This window comes from Mesoplodon mirus (genome assembly GCF_964341445.2).
Source record: "Mesoplodon mirus genome assembly, chromosome: 14".
NCBI lineage: Eukaryota > Metazoa > Chordata > Mammalia > Artiodactyla > Ziphiidae > Mesoplodon > Mesoplodon mirus.
The window spans coordinates 45,292,895-45,316,263 of record NC_138990.1 but is presented as its reverse complement, the minus strand read 5'-3'; the positions used below and the strand labels follow the sequence as shown (position 1 = coordinate 45,316,263).

At 51.9% G+C, this 23,369-nt stretch overlaps 1 protein-coding gene across 3 annotated transcripts in view; it reads left to right on the top strand.

Moving 5' to 3' along the window:
• The window catches only part of OTOF (otoferlin), a gene marked incomplete at both ends in the record, with an annotated part of 89,905 nt that overhangs the window by 43,556 nt on the left and 22,980 nt on the right, over positions 1 to 23,369 (top strand). For 2 of the 3 annotated variants that reach the window (XM_082642322.1, XM_082642320.1), the window contains 7 exons: positions 6,212 to 6,285; positions 7,713 to 7,839; positions 8,312 to 8,366; positions 14,602 to 14,733; positions 19,385 to 19,447; positions 19,875 to 19,959; positions 22,633 to 22,792. In XM_082642322.1, coding sequence (XP_082498448.1) covers positions 6,212 to 6,285; positions 7,713 to 7,839; positions 8,312 to 8,366; positions 14,602 to 14,733; positions 19,385 to 19,447; positions 19,875 to 19,959; positions 22,633 to 22,792 — 696 coding nt within the window. Of the gene's footprint in view, positions 1 to 292; positions 338 to 6,211; positions 6,286 to 7,712; positions 7,840 to 8,311; positions 8,367 to 14,601; positions 14,734 to 19,384; positions 19,448 to 19,874; positions 19,960 to 22,632; positions 22,793 to 23,369 lie in introns of all 3 variants that reach the window. The other variant, XM_082642321.1, reaches the window with a different exon arrangement.

Below are 23,369 nucleotides of genomic sequence, written 5' to 3'. Positions count from 1 at the left end.
TTCTCCTAGGCTTGGGGTCAGTGGGACAGTGGCCACCAGCCCTACTCCTGTGAGCTCCTCCCCAAGAATCAGGACCAGTTCCCCTCCTCCCCAGGGCAGAGCCTGGGCCATGGGGTCCCTACCCAGCAGGCTTAGGCTTGCTTAAGTGAGAGGCTGTGGGGTGAGGGCTCTCTGGAACAAGGAGGCCCCTGGGGAGCGTGGGGGTCAGCAGGGCCAGGGGCTAAGTCTGCATCTCTGGTTCACACCCTCTCACACACATCCCCTTGTCTCCTCATTTCTTCCCCCTACTCAGCAAAGGCAGACAGAAGACCAAGGGAGGCAGAGATGGCGAGCACAAGTAGGTGGCCGAGGCCAGGGTGGAGCCTGTGCGGCTCGTGAGAGGGAAGGGTCCTCAGCACAGGGTACAGATGGCGGGGGGCCCGGATCAGTGGTGGAGCCAGCACCGGGTGATGGCAGGGCGAGGGAGGTCTCTCCATCTGGCCATGGGAGCGAGGCACAGGGAGGTCAGGGTGGGTGCAGGCCTTCCGGTTTCCACTCCCTCCTCCCTCCTTTCAGTGTCTCGATTCCTCCTCCACTTCCCTGTTCAGTCCCCCATGCCTGTGGGCAGGCCCCGAGCTATCCCTGTGAGGGAGGGAGTGGGGACGGCCCAAGATGCCAATGGCTCTCCCGCAGAGCCAAGGCAGGGCTGGGCTGGTGGACATGCAGTGCTGGAGGCCCAAGAAGGACAAACTGTGGGCACCAAGTGGCCACAGGGGGCGGCCAGAGCATGAAGCCCAGAAAGCTAAGGAGAGATGACCCCCTCTCTGGTGGTCTTCACCATCTCCATTCCCCAGAGGACTCCAGATGGGAGGGGCCGCCACAAGGTATTGGAAAGTCTCAAGGTCGGGGGGAGACAAGTGGGTCTTTCAGCCTCCCCAGAGCTTGCATCATCTCAAGGACCTTCAAGCATCACAGGGAATTCACAAGGGCAGTGGCAGTCAGGGCTGACCACACTGGAGCAGCCTGTGCTCCAACACCCATTCTTACAGATGACAAAGCTGAGGCCCAGAGAGGGGAAGCAAGCGACTCCAGAAGAGGAACAGAGCTGGGACTAAAACCCAGAGAATGTAACTCCCAACCCAGAGTTTCCAATAGGCCCAGTAAGTTTAGAGCACTTGACTATATTCTAAATTTAATTCTCCGAACACATCAACAAGAGCTGAAAAGCCAGGAATGTGGTCTTTATTTTCCAGAGAGGGAAACTGAGCCCCAGAGATGTTAAGAGATTTGCTCAAAACTGTGGTCTCAAGAAGTTAAAAATTAGTCAACAAGACAATATCATGGCGACAGCAGGATTATTTGTATAGGGGTCTGAAGAGATGAGCACTGGTGTGGGCTGGGGTATCTGCTTGCATTAAGATCCCGGGGACTTCCAGTCTCGTTTAACAAAAGCATATTGAGTTCCAACTCCCGCTTGTTATACATGAGCAAAAAGCATGACAACAAGGCAATGGCACCGTGAGGGGAAATTCGGGCCCAGAGACCGGAAGGATCGGAGAGTTTGCCAGGTTACAAGCAAGGGAAGAAGCCTCAGGCAGAGAGCATGTGCCAGACTTGGAGAGGAAGCCAGGGAACAGGATCTTGGGGGGTGTGGGAGATGACATCAGACTGCTGAGCTGGGGGTCCCACTTAGGGAGAGGGCTCAGGGTCAGGTTTTTGCATGGACGGTTAGACATAAAAGGCCCGTATGAGACACAAACAACCTGCCGGTCTCCCAGGCTCTCTGTCTGAGATCGGTGATGCTCTAAGACCCTTCTTGATTTCTAGCTCCCCAGTCTGTCCTGGACCGGACCCCAAGGGATTCAGGCTGGCCTGATCCCTTTGGACACAACGGTACTAAGGGATGCCTCCCAGTGCGAGCATGCAGTAGGCCCGCTGGTTCCCTTGCACAACCCCATCCTAATGTCCTGCCATTTCCAATTCACAGATGAGATGAGTAAACTGGCATTCATTCTTATTTTAATGTGTAGAGCCTTAGGATGATTGAAAGGGTAGGAAAATGGGATTTCTAAGAAGAGATTAAACAAGCTGAAATTCTTTAGCCTGAAGAAGAAAGGCTGTGGGAGCAGTTTTAAATCTCTGAAGGGTTATTGTGTGGCAAAACTGGTTAGTTTCTAGCTCTCCTGAGGAGAAACAAGAGGAAAGAGAGAACCATAAACCCTGTGTCTCTTAGGTAGGAGTTTGTTTCTCCCAGTTACCTGAGGCCTGAGCTAATAAGCCTTGAAATAAGCCTTTCCAGGGCAGGCAGTCGGAGGGCAGAAGCCCCAGGCAGCCATGGCCTGCGGTTCATTTCCAGTCCCACTCCTTTAAGTCACAACCTCCACAATAACACAGAGACCTGACTGAGACCCAGCTCACTAAATTTAATTTGGCGAATCTTTCCAAGTCATCACTGGATAGTTCCCAGCTCTCCCCTAGGACCCCAGGTGCATTACCCAACCACAAAGACATTCTTAGCCGTGGAACCAGCAAGGAAATCATTAGGTCCATAAATGAAAAAAGAGTTTTAAATGAGTGAACTAACTAGACTTCTCTCCAGAGAGAAATAGCTATCTAAGTTGTGTGTGCATATCATTCTGACTGTCATGAATCCAGCAATGGGGAAGCCCAAATGTGATCATAAACCCTCAGAGGGTCCTGGGAGGCCCACCTCCCGGCTCCTGCTTCTCAGGCTTTCAGGCAGCCACGAATAAGGAGCCACTTGGTTGCAAAGTGGTTTTTCACCAAGTTGATTATTGGCTTGTTTTCTTTGTCTGTTTCTGTCCATATTATATCTTTAGTAATTGGAGAACCATCTAGACCAAATGCAGAATTTAAAACAAAGAAATATCAGTACATCAGTAACCTAATCAACAATTTACATTTTTTGAAATCTAAGTCTTTAATACAAGTGGATAATCTTCAAAATTCCCTGATTAAGTTAACATTGATTTCAAAAATAACCTTTACCCTTTGCCAAGAGAAGCAGGCATGATGGGCAACTGATGGGCAGTGAATTCTGATGTGTCATCAATTAGAAAATTACAAAGGGATTGATAGCTGATGACGTCATGCTCTGCTGCCCACAGCTCACAGGAATGAAGAGCTAGTCACTGAAGAGAAATGAATGGGTGCAGAGCCTACAGTAAGAATTCTGGGAATTACATTTGCCCTACATAGTATGCATTTTTTTGCAAAGGGATGTCACCATTTTGAGATAATCCCAGGTACACAGGAATCCCACCGATGCACTTATCCACTTGAGATGGTTAAAATCATGCAGGGTCTGGGGAGAGAGGTTTCTCCTTTGAATTGCTTCAGGGTCTGGTAGACAATGGTCTGATAAGTATAGATGTTTTAGTCTCAATATTTGCTTCCAAATATGTTTGTTTTAAGGACTAGAGTGACTTTCAAATTCAAGGGCCATAACTGCCCAAGGGAAGCCCCAGGCCATTTTCCACTTGGATGGGTCCTTGGGACCAGCATCAGAAATCCGCAATTCCCTGCTACCCAAACCACCTCTGGGCCTCAGGCAGCAGGACCAGATCCGGTATCAGCATGCAGAGTGGCTGGCTTCTGCAGGCAGGGCCTGCTCTGACCCCATACATGGCTTTGACCTACCATCTCAGAGCACTTTCCTGGGGGACATTAGGGCGGGGGGGGGGGGGGATGGGACTGGGGTTGTGTGGCTGGAACAGACTGTGTGATGGCAACATGTAAGTCACACACAGACTGGGGCTGGGGACTCTAAGGATGATACAGCCTAGGAATGGCCAAGAAGTGACTGTACACGGTCAGCACAGGGCCCTCCTGGGTAAGGCAGGAGAGCAGCAAGGCTGGGAGGAAAGGAAACCCAAACGCTGGGACAGGAAGCAGAGGGAGGGCCCACACTAGGCTCACTTCCTGTTGCAAGAGTCAGAGTATGGCCGGCACCCTGCCCTCAAGGCCACCAAGCAGGGAGAAATCACACAGGATGGATCGTTGTAAGCCAGGCGGGATGGTTCCTTTCTCACCACCTTACGACTGTTTTTAATGGGCTCATTGATTGGTGCAGTGTTAGGTCACCAGTAATTTAATATTTATAGTCTTCTCTTCCCAAAATGTCTTGATGCTTACATTACTTGGAATGAGCCCCCTTTCTGTAAACATGGGCCCAGTGCATGGGACTCTTCACAGATGACGTCCCCATCTGCAAGTTGTGCTGGCCCCATGGAGACTTTCTGCCAAAGTTCCAAATGGTCAGGACAGGATTCACACCCCCAGAGAAGTGCAATCCCACAGCAGCGAGGATGCAGTGGAAGTATTGCCAGCCTGGGAGGTGGTAGCTTCAATCCCAGCTCTCTGAACCTCAGGTTTTTCATGGGTTGAACGAGGAGAAGCATATGTCCCTCCCAGGACTGCTATGAAGATGAAATGAGCAAACATCTGGAAAAGCCTTTGGCCCAGATTAGTGGCTCAAGAAAGGTTATATAATCTCTTGTTGGGGAGAAACTTTTAAAGATAACTCCAAAGGCATCCGTTTTCCTTTTTTAGAGTGCCTTCTTTCCCTTTCCTCCTGTTGATATGTCCTGGATAACGTGATGCTGGAGAGTGTGAAGAGATCAGTGCTACCCCAGCCTTCTTTCACCCACCTCATGCCTTTTTAGGAAATCATGAAGATGTCAGTGTTTCTTAAACTGTGAGCTGGTGCCACATGAAAGAGGTGGTCCTCAGTTGCTCTCTCGCTGGGACACAGACACATTCCTCTTCATGTCTTGCCAGGCATATGAAGAGTAAAGAAAAGGCCCGGAGCTAGGATAGGGCCAGGTTGAGGGGAGGAGGGGCTTGAGATTTCTAAGCCATCTCTACAAGGACAGAAAGGTTTTCCCCCATCTCACATGACCCAGCTTAAAGAACAGGGGTTCTTCCTTACAGATAATAAGATGTGGTCAATGGAATAAAGCTTTTCTAACTGCTTCAGACCTCAACTGTAAACTGTGGTCAATAGTATCCTCCTCAAAGCTTGCTGTGGAGATTAAATTATTTTTTAAATATGTTAAAAAAAAAAAAAAAAAAAGAACAGGGGTTCTTGGGGAACCATAGCCAAACCTCCACAAGGAGATGCCTGACCCAGAGATGGGTGGGCTCTGCTGCTGTAGGTGAGCTCAGAGTTGGAATCTGCACCCCACCCCACCTAGGGATGGGGCCCAGGATGACAGGGGCACAGCCAGGAGGAGGGAGAATGGGAAGTGGATGGAGTCAGGTGTCCAGCTCATGCAATATTGATGGGGTAATGGAATACTGCACTCTACCGCCTGTTGATCCTACTCCTGGTCCCTCCTGGACCAGGGATCACAAGCTCAGCTGCGGGGATATCACTGAGGGGACAGTGAGGACCCCCTGCCCCCTTCCCTCAGCCCCCCTGACTGCAAGGCCCTTCTCCTGGGGGCACAAGGCCACACCAACCAGAGGAAGAGGTAGGAACTATGGAGTCTGCCATACGTTCCTGGGGGTTGGTTGGGGGGGTGGGGAGGTTCTGTGAGAGGGGACAGGCAGAAGGGGCAAAGCCAGGACCAAAGATGGAGACGGGAAAGGGCCCATCTCCTTCTTTTCACCGGGGACCAAGGAGAATCCAAAGGCACAGAGAGGTTGGGAAAGACAAGGCAGGCTTCGAGCACCAGAGCCATCTGAGAACTAAGCAGCTAGTTGCAACCACACTTCCTACCTGCTCATCAGTCTCTGTGCCTCTGAGTCCCGTTTCTGCCCTTCTGTTCTGATGCTTTATCTCTGGTTGTCTGGTTTTCTTTCCACTCAGCCGAGGTGGGGTGCACGGTCAGGGAGGGTGAACTTGGCGGCACTGGCGGAGCTCAGAGCTCTAAGACTGGACTGAGGGGACTGGGATCAGGACCCCGAGGGGCTCCAGTTGAAACGGTTCTTTCCACCTTTACTGGTCGCCGTCCCCGACCTGCTCCTGAGTGGTGTGAAGACATGGGGAAGGAGGAAGTGGTGGGGTTTCCTCTGCCCTAATTCCCCCTCACGGCTCCCGACTTGGGAAATTTGGCCCCCAATATATCTTGGGACCAGCAGGTGAGGGGCTGGAGCTTGGATCTCCCTTTCCCTTACGTGTTCTTTCGGGTTTTGCTCTTCTATGTCTGTGTGTCTTCCTCCCCGCGTCTATCTCCTCCCACCTCATTCTGGCGGCCCTGTCTCACAGAGCCGGGAGGAGCGTGTTTTCCGCCATGAAGCTCGGCAAGAACCGGCCTCACAAAGAGGAAACCCAAAGACAAGGTATGGACGCGTCCCCCTGCCCACGGTCCAGGCGGCCCCTCTCGCCCCTCCGGTGACCAAACCCCTCCTCTCCGCGGGCAGCGCCCCAACGGGCTCTCCTGCTATTGGCCTGCGGATCCACCTGGGAGGGGCCTGGCCTCTCATTGGCTGGAGGAGAAGCCGGGTCCTGAGAGTGGTCCTCCGGAAGGGGGCGCCCCGAGGGCTGAAGGTGGGTAGGGCATTTCCTCCGGTCTAGAACTGAGCAGCAGAGCCCCTCAATCCGTTGGGCTCATCCTGCCCTCCTTGCTCTCATTCTTTCTTCTCCACACAGAAGCCTAGAGATTTTTAATTAGAGGAGGGAATAACAAAACAAAAAAAAGAAGAAGAAGAAGAAGAAGAAAGTTATTTGGCCAATTCCCTATTTCTGGGGGAAAATCAGAGTCCTGAGAATGCTTGCTCTGTGGCAGGACTCGCTCTCCTGCCTTTTCCCCGTGACCTCTCACGAGGCTGCAGGGACGGCCCTGGGGGAGACAGGCAGGGTGGGTCCTGGAAGACTGGAGTGGCCTGTGGCACTGATGCCACCGGAGCAGCAGGCTGGGGAGGGCGCAAGACAGCTATTTAAGAGGAGGCAGTGAGTACAGTTGGAATACAGGGGAGAAATGAAGTGTATTAGGGGAGCTGTGTGTAGCTTTCTAACCCAGGTCTGTAGATCACACACCCATCCTCGGGGCTCCTGGCTTCCCTCCCCAGCATCCCCTGTGTGGCCCACTGGCCTCAGAATCTCTCTCTTTGTCTTTTGCCCCTGTGCGAATGCCAGCTGTGCCTTTTGCCTTCCTAGATTGAAGAGGGTAGAGCTGCCGGCTGAGACTCAAACCCACCATCCTTGGGTGGCTTCTCAGAACCGTCATTCCTTCATCTCATTGGATTAATACACATCAGTACAGGGTTAGGTTCTGAATTCCATCAGCTGTTTTACATGGATAAGTTCCTTCCTAAGCCTCAGTTTCTTCATCTGGTTACATGAGAATAGTGCGTATCTTGCCAGGCTGTGACTATGAGGATTATGAGGACTAAAGACATATGTATAACATGCCTGGCATTGTGCCTGGCACATAATAACCACTCAGTAAATGGTAGCTACTGGTACAGGAGGTACATAAGTATGTATTATTTTATTCCTGACCTTCTTCCACGAAGGATATTCAGTGCTTGCATAAGTGAGTTACATTCAATTAAAATTAAAAAGCAAGACCAGGTGCAATTTCAGTTAAAATCAGAGATCACGATTAGGCTAGAAACACCACAGATATGCAGACCATAACATTCTAAGCAGATGCTACCAAGTAAACCTGGAATTTGACTCAGCTTCCTGGATGGCAAAACAAAAAGGGAAATACAGTCACTATCCCACCATCCAGCCCACCTAACCGGCCCTCCCTCTTCCCCAGATGAACCGGCAGTACTGGAGATGGAGGACTTTGACCGCCTGGCCATTCGGCTGCGGGATGGGCTGGATCCTGACTCCGTGTCACTAGCTTCCGTCACAGCTCTCACCACCAACGTCTCCAACAAGCGGTGAGTGGGCAGGAACCCCACAGCCCCAGTTGCCTTCACCAGGTCAGGCAGGACCCAGCTTGCTATGTTTGGAATTTGGGTGGGGAAGAATCAGTGCCCATGGACAGCTCCTTCCTAACCCTGCCCCTTTCTTCTTTTCCTGGATGTCTCCCTCACCTCTCCGCCTGCAAAGGCAGGAGCTTGTCCCCAGGTCATTCAACACCTCCGGGCAAAGGGAAATCACGGAGCTGCCCAGCCCACACTTGAACCTGTTGACCTAATGTCTGTCTACCTATCACTTCTGCCATTGGTTAGTCCTCTGTATTGGAGCCTCTGAGAACAACTGATCCCCATTCTGTTTGGCAGTCCTGGAGTGTCTGAAGATCATGATTCTGTCCTTCTGCCCTTCTCCAAGGTCTAACCACTGCCAGTGCCCTCCTCCCCTGCAAGCAGTCCCCTTATACCCAGCCTGACAGTACATTCTCCTCCTCAGATCCAAGCCAGACATTAAGATGGAGCCAAGTGCCGGGCGGCCCATGGATTACCAGGTAGGTGGGGCAGCTAGAGGCCTCATGCCTTTCCGACTCTGTCTAGTGGGGGGTTCTGGCCAGATGTGCGTTATAGACTCTGTGAAGGCATGGATCTGAGGGTCATAGAGAACCACAAGCTGAATATATGTTACCAAAGTAAGCTTGTTCCTGGAAAGCACTCACAGCAGTGTCATAAGTAGAGAAGTACAGACCCAAAGAGCAGCTTGAGAGCTCTGCTTATGCTGGTCAAAGCCCTCCTAGGATTTTGTAACGGTCTTTATAAAGTGAGAGGGACCTGGAAAAACCATAAAAAGACCAAAGAGCATCCAAAAAAATTTTTTTAAATAAGTGTCTCTGAAGAAAGATATTTTGGTGTGTTTTTTTAAATTGTTGCTTTGTATTATTTTGATGCTGGAAGGAATGTCAATCCTGGCTGTCTATAGATGCTGAGAATGTGGGCGTTTTTTTCTTCTTTTTGCTTCTCTGTATTTTCTGAAATTAACACTTAATTTTTTTATTTGTATGTTTCTAAAACTGGAGACCAAATGGCTGAGATAGGGAGAGATTTGCAGCTATAAGATTGCTAATGTGGCCACAGTGCAGGCAGGATGGGACATGAGCATGGCTGGGAATTGCGGGGAGAGGGCCACGTGAACAGCAGGATCCAGTTCAGCCCTCCCAGCCTGGGGCCTCATCCTCAGCTTTGCAGGGCCAGACCCTCAATTTTGTCTCTTTTCCCAGAGTTGATCAGAGCCTGAGAGACTGAGTTACACTAACATAACTCACGATAGGCTAATGTACAAGCCGGAAGTACCTAGTACTTATTTATAAACTGCAAACAAGAAGGGCCCAAGGACCACGAATTCCTCTGGACCCTTCATTAGGAGCTATCAAGACCCAGTTGTAGGTGAAAAGACTGCTGGGCGTTCCTAGGATTTAGTGAGTGTGCTGGCTGGTTGGGAGGGCATAGCCTTCAGGAGACCTCACCTGACTGCCACTGCACTTCCTGCCTAGGTCCAGCACCAGGCCCCAGAATCAGAGCAAACCCTTCTCCCGGGTTAGGGCTTTATCTTTGATGCCCATTTCCCAGGCCCCATGCTCCCTTCTTTAAGGACAGCCCACCTCACCTCACTCAGGTGATAATATTGAGGACTTGACACCAGCTTTCTTTGTATCAGGTACATCTGGTCATATTTCCTCAAGGATGCACCTTGTCTCTCTGAATCCTTGCTTCAGTTTGTTTTCATCCAGTCAGTGACCATCTTCCCAGGGGCTTGAAAAATAACCCCAGGCAGTGTCAAGTGGACCTGCCCCTGTGGATTCAGACAACCTCACACCACTGGGCTCCTTGGAGGTTTGGGAATGTCACCTCCTCACCTCTCTGCCAAAACCCAAGCACAGAATGTCCTAACACTTCTGAGGGCTTTTGCAGGAAGCTCGGCTCAGGGCTTTGCTCCTCTGTGTCCTGAGAAGAGAAAAACTTCCAAAGAACAAAGACCCCATAGTCAGATACCGTTCAATCTACAGTGTCACGAGCCCGCCATGTAAAGGCGCATAGAAAATGGTGCCATCGGGCCTCCCTGGTGGCGCAGTGGTTGAGAGTCCGCCTGCCGATGTAGGGGATACGGGTTCGTGCCCTGGTCTGGGAGGATCCCATATGCCGTGGAGCGGCTGGGCCCGTGAGCCATGGCCGCTGGGCCTGCGCGTCCGGAGCCTGTGCTCCGCAACGGGAGAGGCCACAACAGTGAGAGGCCCGCGTACCGCAAAAAGAAAAAAAAAAAAAAAAGAAAATGGTGCCATCCTTATTGTTGCTGCTAATGTAACTGTTATGTTTTTGAAGGTTTACTATGTGCCAGGCACTAGGCTAGGTAGGTATGTTCTCCATTTAAGTTAAGCTAATCTTAACAACCACCCAAATATAGGTATTACTCTATTTCATAGGCGAGAAACTGAGGCCCAGGGTGGGTAAGGAGCTTGCCCCAGGTCACACAGTTATTCAAAGCTAGAAACAGGGTTCAGACTGGAGGGTGTCCTACCCCATAGTCAGAGCAACTAATTTCTCTCTAATTAAGCCTTTTGAACAGTCTCTCCCTCTGGTCCCTGTTCATCTTTAGCTTACTACCTGCTGCATGTTTTCAAAAGCTCTTTCAAACCACTTCCTAACAGAGACTTTTATTAAGTGGACCAGACAGTCAGCCTCCAAAGACTTTGTACACATTCTGAACTGAACAAGACAGTTGTATTGGACCTGGTAACACAGTATTCCCTGACAGGTTGATTCACATCTCAACTGTAAGTGTTAACACACTTGGAGAGAGAGCTGAGGATGCAATGTGAGGACTGCAAATGTGGAATTATTCTTGCTTTCAATAAGTACAATGTATAAAGCAAGAAAACCTATCAGAAGGACTTCACTCTCTTGGAGAACTTGGCTTTGCTGAGTTAGAAAGACCTCAGCCAGAGGCACTTAGCTGAACTCAGATTCAGGAAGGATCCTCAGGGCTCAGAACCATCCTAAAGATTGGGTAGCACTGAAAGGAGGTCCCAAGGTGAAAAGACCACGGTGTACCCAGGCCCTTTGTTTCTCCTGTTTAGAATGCATGTAATGCGAAAACCCTTTCCTGATTATTGGCATCTCAAAGCAAGAAGCTGCAGCTTCCTCCCTGTGGATATGCAGTTTCCCCATCAGAGTGGGCAAAGCTTGGTGCTTGGCACTTGGCAGGGATGTTCTTGGCGGGTCACAGAGTCTTGAGTCTCTTCTCTACCCTCTTTTCCTGCCACCAAGACCATATACATTTTCACCTCCAAACATCTCTCCAGTTTTCACCTCCACGTCATTTATCCAGCTCAAGTGCAATATGGCAGCCACTTCCTATCTGATCTCCCTGCTCTCATATTGCCCCCTCCACTCCATGCTCTACGCCACCACTGGAGTGATCTTCTCAAAATGCACAACTGGTCATGTCACATCTTTGTCACCTGGAGATGAGGGAACATAAAGGATGTTTCAGAAGAGCAGTACTAAAGAGTCCACCACCTCTCATCTCCAGCTCCCAGCCATGTTCTTGCTTCCTGATCAGATCCTTCAGAAACAGGTCACAAAGCACCATGACTCTTGGGTTCTCCCAGGACAGAGGTATAGATTTACACTCAGCAGTGTTCCTTACGATGAGTTTCATGAAGTCACCTGGGGATTATGTCCCTTATCTTGGAAGGAGAGGATGGAATAGTCAGTCACCAAAAGAGTTTCCCTGGGGGCTTCCCTGGTGGTGCAGTGGTTGAGAGTCCACCTGCCGATGCAGGGGACACGGGCTTGTGCCCCGGTCCGGGAAGATCCCGCGTGCCGCGGAGCGGCTGGGCCCGTGAGCCATGGCCGATGAGCCTGTGCGTCCGGAGCCTGTGCTCCGCAACAGGAAAGGCTGCGGCAGTGAGAGGCCCACGTACTGCAAAAAAAAAAAAAAAAAAAAAAAAAAGAGTTTCCCTGGTCAGCTGGTCAGTTGGTCCCTTAGTGGTTCTGTTTGCCTCCCCGTCTTCCATCGTGGAAAGATGGAGTCCTTTGCTGATGACTGAGATCCCCTTCTTCAGAGTTTAATGTTTTGTTTTTTTAATTTCAAGTCCAAATGATACATTCCCCTCCATAGAGCACTGGCGGGGGGCGGGGTGGGGGGAGCAGGACTGGCATTCTCCTCCCCCACCAACACCAGGCCGCGACCTCCTTTGTGCACTCTCAGGGTACCCCTCAGGCCACCCTTCGGCCTGCAAAGAGCACGCACTGGAGCCTCCTCCCCCTGCCCCACCCTTTTCTCCTTTCAGCCCTGTGCCGTCCTCTCCCTACCTGCTTCCCGCCTGGTGTCAGAGCTTCCAGCTAGGGTCGTCCACCATTACTGGCTCTGCTCAGTGGAAGAAGGTGGGAACTCTGGGTCCTGAAAAGGAGCAGGGGACAAAAAGGCTATCATTACGGCTGAGTCCCTGGGTGAAAAACATAAAAACCAGCCAACCTCTCACACTGCAAAAGTTAATCTCCTGATGGCATATCTTTACTACCTTATTATACCAAAAGTGTGTTTGTCTACTTCCCATTCTTGAGTTACAGAAAATCTTTTTTTTTTTTTTAATGGAGGAAAAGGGATGGATTAGTTTTGGGAAAGAAATGAGCTCTTAAAAAATCTTTGGTATAAAGTTTCATAGAGCTTAAAACTCTATAAACTACTATGCAAAGAATGTTCTGGAAGGACTTCTAGTGTCTGTTTACTCTCTTCACAGTAAACTTCTCAGAGCTGGCTCTACTTCCCTTTTAGCTCCCTGAAGAAACAATGATTATTGAACTCCTTCAGAGCTCCAGATTCTCAGCTCCATTCCATTTGGAACCTCATTCCACATAGAAATGCTTGTTTTTATAGTTCAAGTATTACTTCAATTAGTAAATGTTCAGTTTCCAGTTCTATATACTCGCTTGGTAACGTTCTCGTTGTCATCAGGGTTTTTATTTTTTTAACATCGTTACTTTTGTTGTGTGGATTTTTCTTGGCCTCCGGATATTTATAAGATATATAAATATCTGATGGACACAGTGGATGATAATTTTCATGGCTATTCTTTTTCATGAAAAGGGAGAATGATTCTCTTGAGTAAAATCATATTTAGTAGTCGCATCAAAGCACAGCAATTAAAATACCAACTCTCCAAGATGAGAATCGTAAAAAGCAACTCATACAGTTTCATTGGAAGAGTGCTGAGGCAAATGCTAATACTATCTCAACATAAGCCATTTTGTTAAAATGCAAGTTCAAGAGACTTAAATGAAACAATATTAAGCGTCATACACGACCCTATCTGTTTGGGACACCAGCCACTTAACTGAAAGTAAATTCTATTTGAGAAGCCATTTATAACAAGAGCTCACATTTCCTAGACCTGTCTACTGTTTATGAAGCACTTTGATGCACATTATCTCATTCAACCCTCACACAAACTTATAGATAGGTAGCGTCTTCCACTCATAGCTGAGAAAACTGAGGCTCAATGCCATTCCAGCAACCCGAGTCTGTGCCTCTTCCTATTTATCATGGCACACCCATGGCCACTGACACCTCCAGATCCAAAGCAAGAACTGATGGCTTACAATGAGAGTTCAGGAAGAGTATGTGCGCAAACACATACATGAACACACACACACACAAACACACACACACACACACGTCTCTACCTCTCTCTCTCTCTCTCTCTCTCTCTCTCTCTCTCTCTATATATATATATATATATATATATATTTGTTGAATGGATGAACAACTGGCTTCCCAATATAGAAATAAGATTCAAGAGAGGTGGATGCCACTGAAAAAGATACAGAATGCACACAACATACATGTATCAAGGCAAAAAAGGTGTGTTCAGGTGGGCACCAAAGCCTCACTGGGCATTCAAAGAAATTAAACAAAAGAAGGGGAGCCAGGAATGTGGAAAGGGAGCCAAATTCCAGAAATAAAGAAGATGTTAGGGCTTCCCTAGTGGCGCAGTGGTTGAGAGTCCGCCTGCCGATGCAGGGGACACAGGTTCGTGCCCCGGTCCGTGAAGATCCCACATGCCGCGGAGTGGCTGGTTCCGTGAGCCATGGCCGCTGAGCCTGCGCGTCCGGAGCCTGTGCTCCGCAACGGGAGAGGCCACGGCAGTGAGAGGCCCGCGTACAGCAAAAAAAAAAAAAAAAGATGTCAGAGGCCTGCAGGCTTAAAATGAGAAATGCTGGAGCAGAAAATTAAATGCATATTAATGGAGACTTAGAAAGCTTAATGCCGGAGTACACAAAACCTGGGAGGTAGGTTTGCAGCCCTCGGTGAGGCAGGGCCATTGATGCCGGGGAGAACTTGAAGCACATGGAATCACCTGGGAGCTTTAAAAATACGGATGCTGGACGCCACTCCTTCCACCCCTCCCCCAAGACTGGACTGGGTAGGTCTGGAGTGTGGCCAGGGGCCTCAGGGTCTTTACCCACCATCCTTCCCCTCCCACCTGGTAATTCTACTGCACACCTACTTGGAGGTGATCTAGCCACGCCCTTTCTTTATAAATGAGGACAGTGAGGCTTAGTGGGGGAAAGAGCCCAGGATCACCAGCAGATGTACGGCAGGCAGACTGGCACCCAAATCCGGTGCTGGCTCCCGGCACCTTCCAGCCCGCTGCCCAGGCCCCGACTCCTGCAGGACCAGATCCAACCTCACCCGCTTTCTTTCTCATTCCCCCTCTTGCCTGCCCGCAGGTCAGCGTCACGGTGATCGAGGCTCGGCAGCTGGTGGGCTTGAACGTGGACCCCGTGGTGTGCGTGGAGGTGGGCGACGACAAGAAGTACACCTCCATGAAGGAGTCCACTAACTGCCCCTACTACAACGAGGTCAGCGCCCGGGGCCCCAGGTGGGGAAGGGGCCTCCGAACCGTGGCAGAGGCTGGGCCCCAGCCCCATGGGGCCCAACAGGAGAAGCTGGGAGTCAAGGGGCACAAAGGGCTACCAGCTGGCGTAACCTTGGCCTGCCCGTTACAACCCGCAGCTGCTGAGGTGCAGGGCTGCCCGCTCTGAAGCCCCAGTCCAGATCCCAGCCAGACACAGGTCTGGCCAGGGGCCGCCCTGTGAAAGGAATAGCACCCCAGGTCCTCCTGTGCTGCTCCCAGCACCCCCTGAGTCCTGGTCCCAGATGTTTCCCAGGCCAGAGCCCTGGGGCAGGGCCGCCTCCTTCCAGCCCCAGCCCGTGGTGGCACTGGCACCATTAATGAGCACTTGCTGCATGCCGGGCACTCTCGTAAACGTTTTTGGTGCATCAACTCTTCTGACTCTCACACTGTCAGAAGTTGTCACCATCAATCCCATCTTACCCAAGGGACATTGAAGCTCGTGGAGAAAGACCTGGCCTGGGTGCTACGTGCCAGAGTTGGGTTCTGTGTGCGCACGCTCTCTGCTCAGCTGCCATCATGGGCACCTGAACCTCTTTGGGGTCCTTCCAGACCACTGGCCGTGATGCTTGGGGAGTGAGGGGTAAAAGGCCCAGTACCCACTGCTGTTCATTGCAGCTGTTTGAGGGCACATCGAAGTTTAAGGACCTCAGAGACCTAGTTCAATCTCCCCATCTTACAGAGGAGGAGACTGAGGCCACAATATGAAAAGGGCCAAGATCACAGAGAGTCCTGTAGACAGAGCAGGGCCCAGACTGCCCTGCCTCTGCCCAGCGCTCTGTCTGCCACCTTGGATGGCCACCCCAGACACAGCATCGTGACTCTGGGCTCCAGGGAGGGACCCATCTTAATCAGCTCTGGGGAAGGATGCCCCTCAGATGCCTGAGCACACGTCAGACTAAGCCAGAAGTCAGCTGGGCACCCTGGCCAAACGAGGCACCTGCATCCTGTGTTTCGGTGTCTGTCCTGGGGGTGGTGAGGGCTGAGGGTGCCGCCTGCTGCTTGGAGGAGGGCATCACTTGGGAAACTGTGGGCAGCCCCAGAGTGGGCCTTCAGGAGGAAAACCCAGGCACACCTCTGCCCTTCACAGGGACCCAGGCTAAAGCCAGAGCCTGGCCGAGGTCTCCTCAATGACCACAAATGGACCCCATTCTCACAGCTGGTTTCCTGCAGGGCCACAGGGCTGGGACACTGCTGTTTCAGCACCCGCCTCAGCCCCATGCGGCAACCTTCCCAGGAGTCAGGAAATTCAGGCTCGACACCTCTGACCTTATGTCAGGACACATCCCTGACTGGAAAAACCTCCGGCCTAGATAACGTCTATTTTTCCCTAACAGATGTGGAGACAGGGCCCCATGGCCTCCCACAGTTATTTGATAGTGGTGAAGCCATGTTTGCCTGAGGGGAGGGCTCACCTTGCAGCAGGCCCACATGCCTCATGTTTCATTCAAATGGTTTCCTCCTTCCCAAGGAAACAGAGCTGTTCTCCCCATTCTGTGGCTCCTCAGCAAACTCCTACTCACCCTGCAGAGCCCAGCTCAAATGTCCTTGCACTGAGTAGCCTTCCCTGCACTCTCTAGGTCAGAGGTCAGGGCATTCCTCTTTCTCTGACAATAACATCCCCAAGTTGCAGTTGGTTCTTCACGTCTAACCCAGGAGGCTCCCAGTCTCCTGCATCGCTGTAGCCCAGCCCAGGGCCTGCCATGTACCTAGAGGGCTTTGGTAACACTTTGCTGAATGGATACTTGCCCAAACGAAGAAATAGACATCCGCTGGGTATCTGTTCTGCACCAAGTTCAAGCCTGGCCACAGAGCGGGTGCAAACAGCACACTTCCTAGTTCCATTTTCCAAACTCTACATTTATAGCCACTAAAACTATTTATTCCACTCATCTTGGGATCACCTTAAATTTACACCTGATCATATTTTTGTTCTTTTTCACAAACCCAAGTAACTCTGATTTATTCAATTTCTGTTTCCTCTAAACCAGAGTTTCTCAAACTCAGCACTGTGGCTACTTTGGACCAGGTAATTCTTTGTTGTAAGGGACTGTCCTGTGCATTGTCAGATATTGAGCAGCATCCCTGGCTTCTACCCACTAGATAGAAGCAATCCTCCAATAGCAATCCTCCACTCAGATGTAGCAACCAAGAAGGTTTCTAGACATTGTCAAATGCCTCCCGGGGGTTAAAATCGGCCCCAGTTGAAAACCAGTGCTCTAAACTATCTTCCCATGATTCCTCCCAGCCCCAAAGCTAGAATTTTCTTTCCCTTTTCTTCTCTTCCTTTTATACTATCCCCCTGGTCCCAGGGGTGTGCTGCTTTCCGCTAATGCTCTGAGTTGATGGGAACCTACCTTTGGTTCCACTAAACACAATAGAGGGAGGTGAGAACAACCAACATCACTTAGATCTCTAAGTCATTACAAAAGGGAAATATGTTCAGGAAATACAAGGAATATGACCACAGACAGCTCAGAGTTCTAGCTTAGTTAGCTCACTCTCCTAGGGCTGACACAGCTCTGCGGCACCTGGCCTGGCCTTGACCCTCCTGCCTGGCTCTGGACCTGTCTTCCTATGAAGGGAGGCTCATAACCATCACCCCCGTCCCCAGAACAACCTGACCATCCACAGACCAGGCCAAGATCTTTTCTCGGCGCATCTGGTCCCAGACACTGTCGTCTTCCTTCTGCCTAAAACCACCTCCCTCTTTGCCTTGAATCCTTCTCTTTCTACATCCCAAAGAATCTACCATTATATCGTCCACTCAGCATCAACAACTCTGCCTTTGCTTTTCTTTTTTTTTTTTTGGGGGGGGGGGTTTGCGGTACGTGGGCCTCTCACTGTTGTGGCCTCTCCCATTGCGGAGCACAGGCTCCGGACGTGCAGGCTCAGCAGCCATGGCTCACGGGCCCAGCTGCTCCACGGCACGTGGGATCTTCCCGGACCAGGGCACGAACCCGTGCTCCCTACATCAGCAGGCGGACTCTCAACCACTGCGCCACCAGGGAAGCCCTTTGCTTTTCTTTGGACTCCTCTTTTGCCTATAAGGCATTTCACTCTAGCATATTCTAAGCACAACTGTGAAGAACCATTATGATCAAGGATAGGAACTAGAAGCCTATCATCTCTCTATCCATCTACCTATCCATGCATCCATCTACCTATCTATCCACCTAGCTATGCCTTTCCTCAGTCCCACATACCTCCTAGTGACCACCACTTCCTCGCCTTAATCCCTGCACTCATTTCTGCCCCCCCATCTTTCCTGAAACTGCCCTTCTCCAGACATCAAGGACCTCACCGTCCCTAAGTTCAACATCCACCATTCCTCCCTCTCCCTGGACTGCCCCGGTCCTTCCATCCTCTCGCCTCCCCCGGCCCTGGGGACTTCTCCTGCCACTCGCCTGCCTTCCCCTCTCTCCAGCACCTCTCCTCACTGCCTTTCTTGGCATCACTCCCTGTGCCCTCTGCTGAAGTGCTGCTGCTTCTTGGAGCCCTGTCCTGGGCCTGCTTCCTTCCTACTGTCCTTCCTTCTCTCCCTGGGTATCTCCCCAGCCTCAAGGCGTCAGTTACCATCTGCGTGTCTAGATGCCTGTACCACCCACCTCTCCAGAGCTTCAGTCCCCCGTGACCAGCAGCAGCTGGGCATAGTGCTCCGTAGCACTTGGTATTCATTGTGCAGTGGCCGTGTGCATGCCTGGGTTGAATGCTTGACCCAGGTCATCTCATTTAGATTCCGAACCACGCCTCCCAGCAACCCCGTGAATGCTGCCCCGGAGCAGTTCCACATGGCGGCCCTGACTCGTTATCCCCGCGTCACAGAGGTGTAAACTGAGGCTCAGGAAGGGAGGTGATTGGAGCAACAGTAAAAGCTCAGTCTTTCTGGCTGTAAAGCTGGCGCTGTTACCCACAAGGCTCTAGTGTGAGCCTCCAGCAGCCAGGAGCAGATTCTCATTTACTCCAAGCTCTTCGGCAAACTTTCTTCCATCTCCCTGCCCACAAGTTCACCAAAACAGGGGGCCTTCTGCTCGCTGTCCACACCCTCGTTCCTGGCGCCTGCACACCGAGGCCGGGACAGATGGGTGGGCCCTGCAACTGTGAGTGGCAGCTCCCAGCCAGAGAGGACAGGTCGCACCCACAGCACTTACATTTAAAGCAGATTAAGTGCATCCATTCTAAATTCTAAGGCTCAGCTTAGTTTACATTTAAACACCTCCAAACTTGGGGTGCATCTTCTAGGCAGCATTGTGGTTTAATGGTGATGTCTGTGGGACCCATATAACCACAGCGTGTCTTACAGTATCTTACATGTATCTCATCAAGCCTCATAACAAGACTCTGAGTGGGGGGGGGGCATCATTACCCCCGTTTGACAGCTCAGGAAGCTGAGGTTCAGAAGATGTGTTGCTCAAGACCACATGACTCCCAGCTCCCCCGGGGTCAGGGGGGACCAGTGGTTGCCCCTCCTGCTCATCCAGACCTTGGGGCTCAAGGGAAGTGGCCGGGGTGCAGACAGGCACTGTCAGGAAGGAGGTGCCCGGCATTTAGCCTCTGCCCTCCAAGTGACAGCAAGTCTGGGTCCTTCCCCCTTCCAGTACTTCGTCTTCGACTTCCATGTCTCTCCTGACGTCATGTTTGACAAGATCATCAAGATCTCGGTGAGTGGGGGGCAGTCCCCGACAGGCGGGGCTCTTAGCTCAAACTGCACCTCTGTGCAGACTTGAAAAGGGCACCCCCTCTGGGCGGGCCAACCATAAAAAGGCAGACCCGCACCCAGACACACAGCCAGGCAAGTGGGGCACAGGCTGGATGTGGGCCCCTCTCACCCCGTTAGCCAGATCCTTCTGTCGAGTGTACAACCTGCTCACGCATACCTGGCAGCCAGCAAAGCACAGGCGAGGCAGCAGAGGCTGATACTAAGCCTCAGAGAGCCGCCCCTGCCCTGCCAGACGCCCTCCTGCTTCACCTGAAGCTCACATCCCCAGCAAGAGTGACATGGCACCACTATCAGTCAGCCCTTCCCCGCCCCACGGAAAGCCTCAGCCCCATCCCGCCTGACTGGTGACTGGTGGTTCTGCCCGGAAGGTGATTCACTCCAAGAACCTGCTGCGCAGTGGCACCCTGGTGGGCTCCTTCAAAATGGACGTGGGGACCGTGTACTCCCAGCCGGGTGAGTAGCTGCACAGCCGGTCAGTTCCGGGAGCCCGGGACACGCAGTCCCTCCCACCCTGGTGGGCCCTGGGCTCAGGTGAGGCCTTGAGTGCTCACGGTCTTCAGGTGTGCAGAGCGATGGGGTGCCCAGCCTGCATACACTCGCAGTGACCACCTGCGCCCAGTCGGCGGGGCTCACAGGAGGCCTGCAGAGTCGGCAGCATGGCCCCCTTTTACAGCTGAGGGGCCTGGGCGCCAGAGAAGTGCCGGGGCTTCCCTGGTCACCCAGCTGGTCTACAGTGAGTTCAGACCGTGTGACTCCAGAGTCCCTACCGAGCCACGCTGTCCTCAACACCCAATGCGGGGGACAGTCTCTGAGGGACACTGTGCCCTGAAAACGCCTTCACTGACCATCCGTCCAGGGACCCAGGCTGCCTGAGAACAGCCGCGTGGGCTATCTGCTCAGCAGCTCTGGGGGAACCCATACGCCAACACCGCGTGGGGTTAGTGAGGGAACCCCAAGCCGTGGCCCAGAGGGCTGGTGAGGGTTGGACCAGACAGAGAAGGTGCCTCAGTCTGACAGACAACACTCACCACACGGCCAGCTTGGGAACCACGGGCAGACAAGCTGGCACTGGGCCCCACCCATGTCCCTGAAGTGAACCCGCCACTCGGGTGCAGTAAGGACCCCATGAGGCCCTCTGACAGTGACAATACAATTCCACCCAGACAATCACATTTGACCCTCACAAAACAGTGAGGGAGACATCAGCATTCCTTCCCATTCTACAGACAAGATAAATGAAGCTAAAAGAAGTTGTGTCTCAGAGATGCCACTAAACGATTAGGTTGAACAAATTGGCGATTCCTTACGTTCAACCTAGTAGACACTTGGCTGGTACACATTATAACTATGACTCAGACCAGGAAATCTAAGGTGAAAACCCAAGATTATACACATAAAAATCACAAAATCATAGAACATTCAAGCTTGAAGAGACCTTAAAAACATCTAGTCCAATCTCTGTCTGAAGGAACAGAAAGAAAAAATCCACTCGCTCTTCAAATAGCCTTTAACTCTGAAGACAAATTGTATGTCCCTCCTGAGTCTTATTCTCTTTCCTTGCTAAATTTCTGCAGTTCATCTAACTATTCATTCACACATCTGTCCATCCACCCATATATTCTTTCACCCACCCACATATCTACCTACTCACCTGTCTGTATGTTAATCCATCCTTCTATCAATTTATCCATCTGCCATCCATCCATCCCTCTATCCATCTACCTTTTAGGCCAGCCAGGCACCCTACCACCCATCTTCTACTATCCATCTCCCCATCCAGCCATCTGGCTATCTATCTGTTCATGTATCCATCCCACAAACATCCACTCTGGCAAGACCCCTGAGGCTCTGGGGCAGCCTAGGACATGGCCCCCTCCTCCTGAGATGCGCCAGTTCAGCTGACGGCCTCCAGTGACCCCTCACACACATGGCTTACTCCGCTCTCACCATCCCGGTCTGTCTCTTCGGACTCTGCAGTGGCATTATCTCTCCGGAGACACAGTTGGCCTGGCCTATCCCCAAACAGGCCGATTTCTGCACACAGTCCTAAACACATCTCACAGAACCGAATGGGGACAGAGGCTTGCTGGCAACAGGTCTGAACTATAGTAGAAGTTGAAAGAGGAGGGAGGGGAAGAGGAAATGTCTGAGTCCCTGGAGATTCCAGTGCCCACACAAAATCAAGGAAGAAGATGTGCCCTCCGTACAGGCTATGCCTGCAAACAGCTTTAAAGTCAACCTGGAGGGGCAGATCCGTCCTAGAGTGGGCTCCTCCCCTGACATCTGTCCTTTCCTCCACACTGTCCTAATTCCTGGGAGTATTGGGGTGACACTACCAGTCCCTGTCTCTAGGAGGCTTTCAGTCTGAAATTGGAGACAGACAATAAGTAGATAATCACAGTGACAGTGAGATAGGAGATGTGCATATGGAAAGGGGCCAGGATCAGCTCTTCTGAGGAAGTCAGGGAAGGCTGCATGGAAGAGGAGACACATGAACAAAATGATTAGAAGTGTGAATAGGGAGGTGGAGGGTTGGGGTGGGGGGCAGAAGGGATGGGGGCATTCCAAGCTCAAAGAACTACAGCCACAAAGACATGGGGGTATGAAACAGCAATATGAATTACTCAGAGAGGGGTAAACAGCTTTGCTTGCAGGAGCACGGGGTGGGGAGGGGTGGGCGGGTGGAGGGTGAAGACTGCGTGCTGGGGAGAGCTGTATCAGGAGACCCCACAGGGGATGCTGAGGTCTGTGGTCTTTCCCCCAAGTACTGGGAAGCCTCAGGTGGGTTTGAAATGGGGAGTGAGAGAGGGAGGGCCTCTTTGAGGGCTCTGTCTGGCAGCTGCATGGTGGTTGACTGCATGGGTTGGGGGCAGGAGGGCTGCAGGCAGAGAAACCAATTAGGAGGCTCCTCTGTTTGAAGCCACGCCACACGCCTGGGTGCATGGCCAGGGGTGGGGCCTTGCCTCGGCCGCCCTTGCTCGGGGACCTCTGTCTCCCTGGCCGAGGGGCAGGCAGAGCTGTGGCCCCAGGGCCCCGAGACCTGATGACCTGGGCTCCGCGGCCTGCCCCGAGGACAGGTGCCGCCCCGGGTAGGCCAGCAGGTGCAGCCCCTTCTCGCCACTGCAGAACACCAGTTCCACCACAAGTGGGCCATCCTGTCGGACCCCGACGACATCTCCGCGGGGCTGAAAGGCTACGTGAAGTGTGACGTCGCCGTGGTGGGCAAGGGGGACAACATCAAGATGCCCCACAAGGCCAACGAGACGGAAGAGGAGGACATTGAGGGGTGAGGCTCCCATCCTCCCCCAGCCCCTGGAGACCCGGCCCAGCCCTTCCTGGAACACCAAGGGAGCCCCCAGGGTGGACTTTGCCCAGAGATCTCACCCTCCATCTCCCTACCCCCATGCCCAGATGGCCCATCTCTCCCTGGAAGGACTGAGGCCCGGCCAGCCTCGGTGTCCGGGGACTCTCCTCATGGGGCAGAAAGGACTGAGGCGGGGCAGGCAGGGGTCCACAGAGGGCAGTCAAGAGTGACAGTCGTTTGACATCCAGGCTTCTGACTGTGAGAAACTTGGAAAAAAAGAGCGGAGTCCCAGAGCTGCTGGGTCTTGAGTCTACGCCCAGGACAGCAAAGAGGTTTTATTTTCTGTACCAATTCCAGGCAGCTGACGGTGGTTGTTGAGAAAGCTTCTGGGACCTCATCTGGATTCAGTGAGGAAATGTGCAGGATCCAATGAATCATGCCTTCCATGGGCCAGGGAGGGAGAGTGGGGGGCAGTTGTGAGGTTTTTGTGTAGGAGACGAAAGATGTGACACACAGCTGAGAAAATTGGATAATATTATTAAGAGTGGTCTCCCACGCT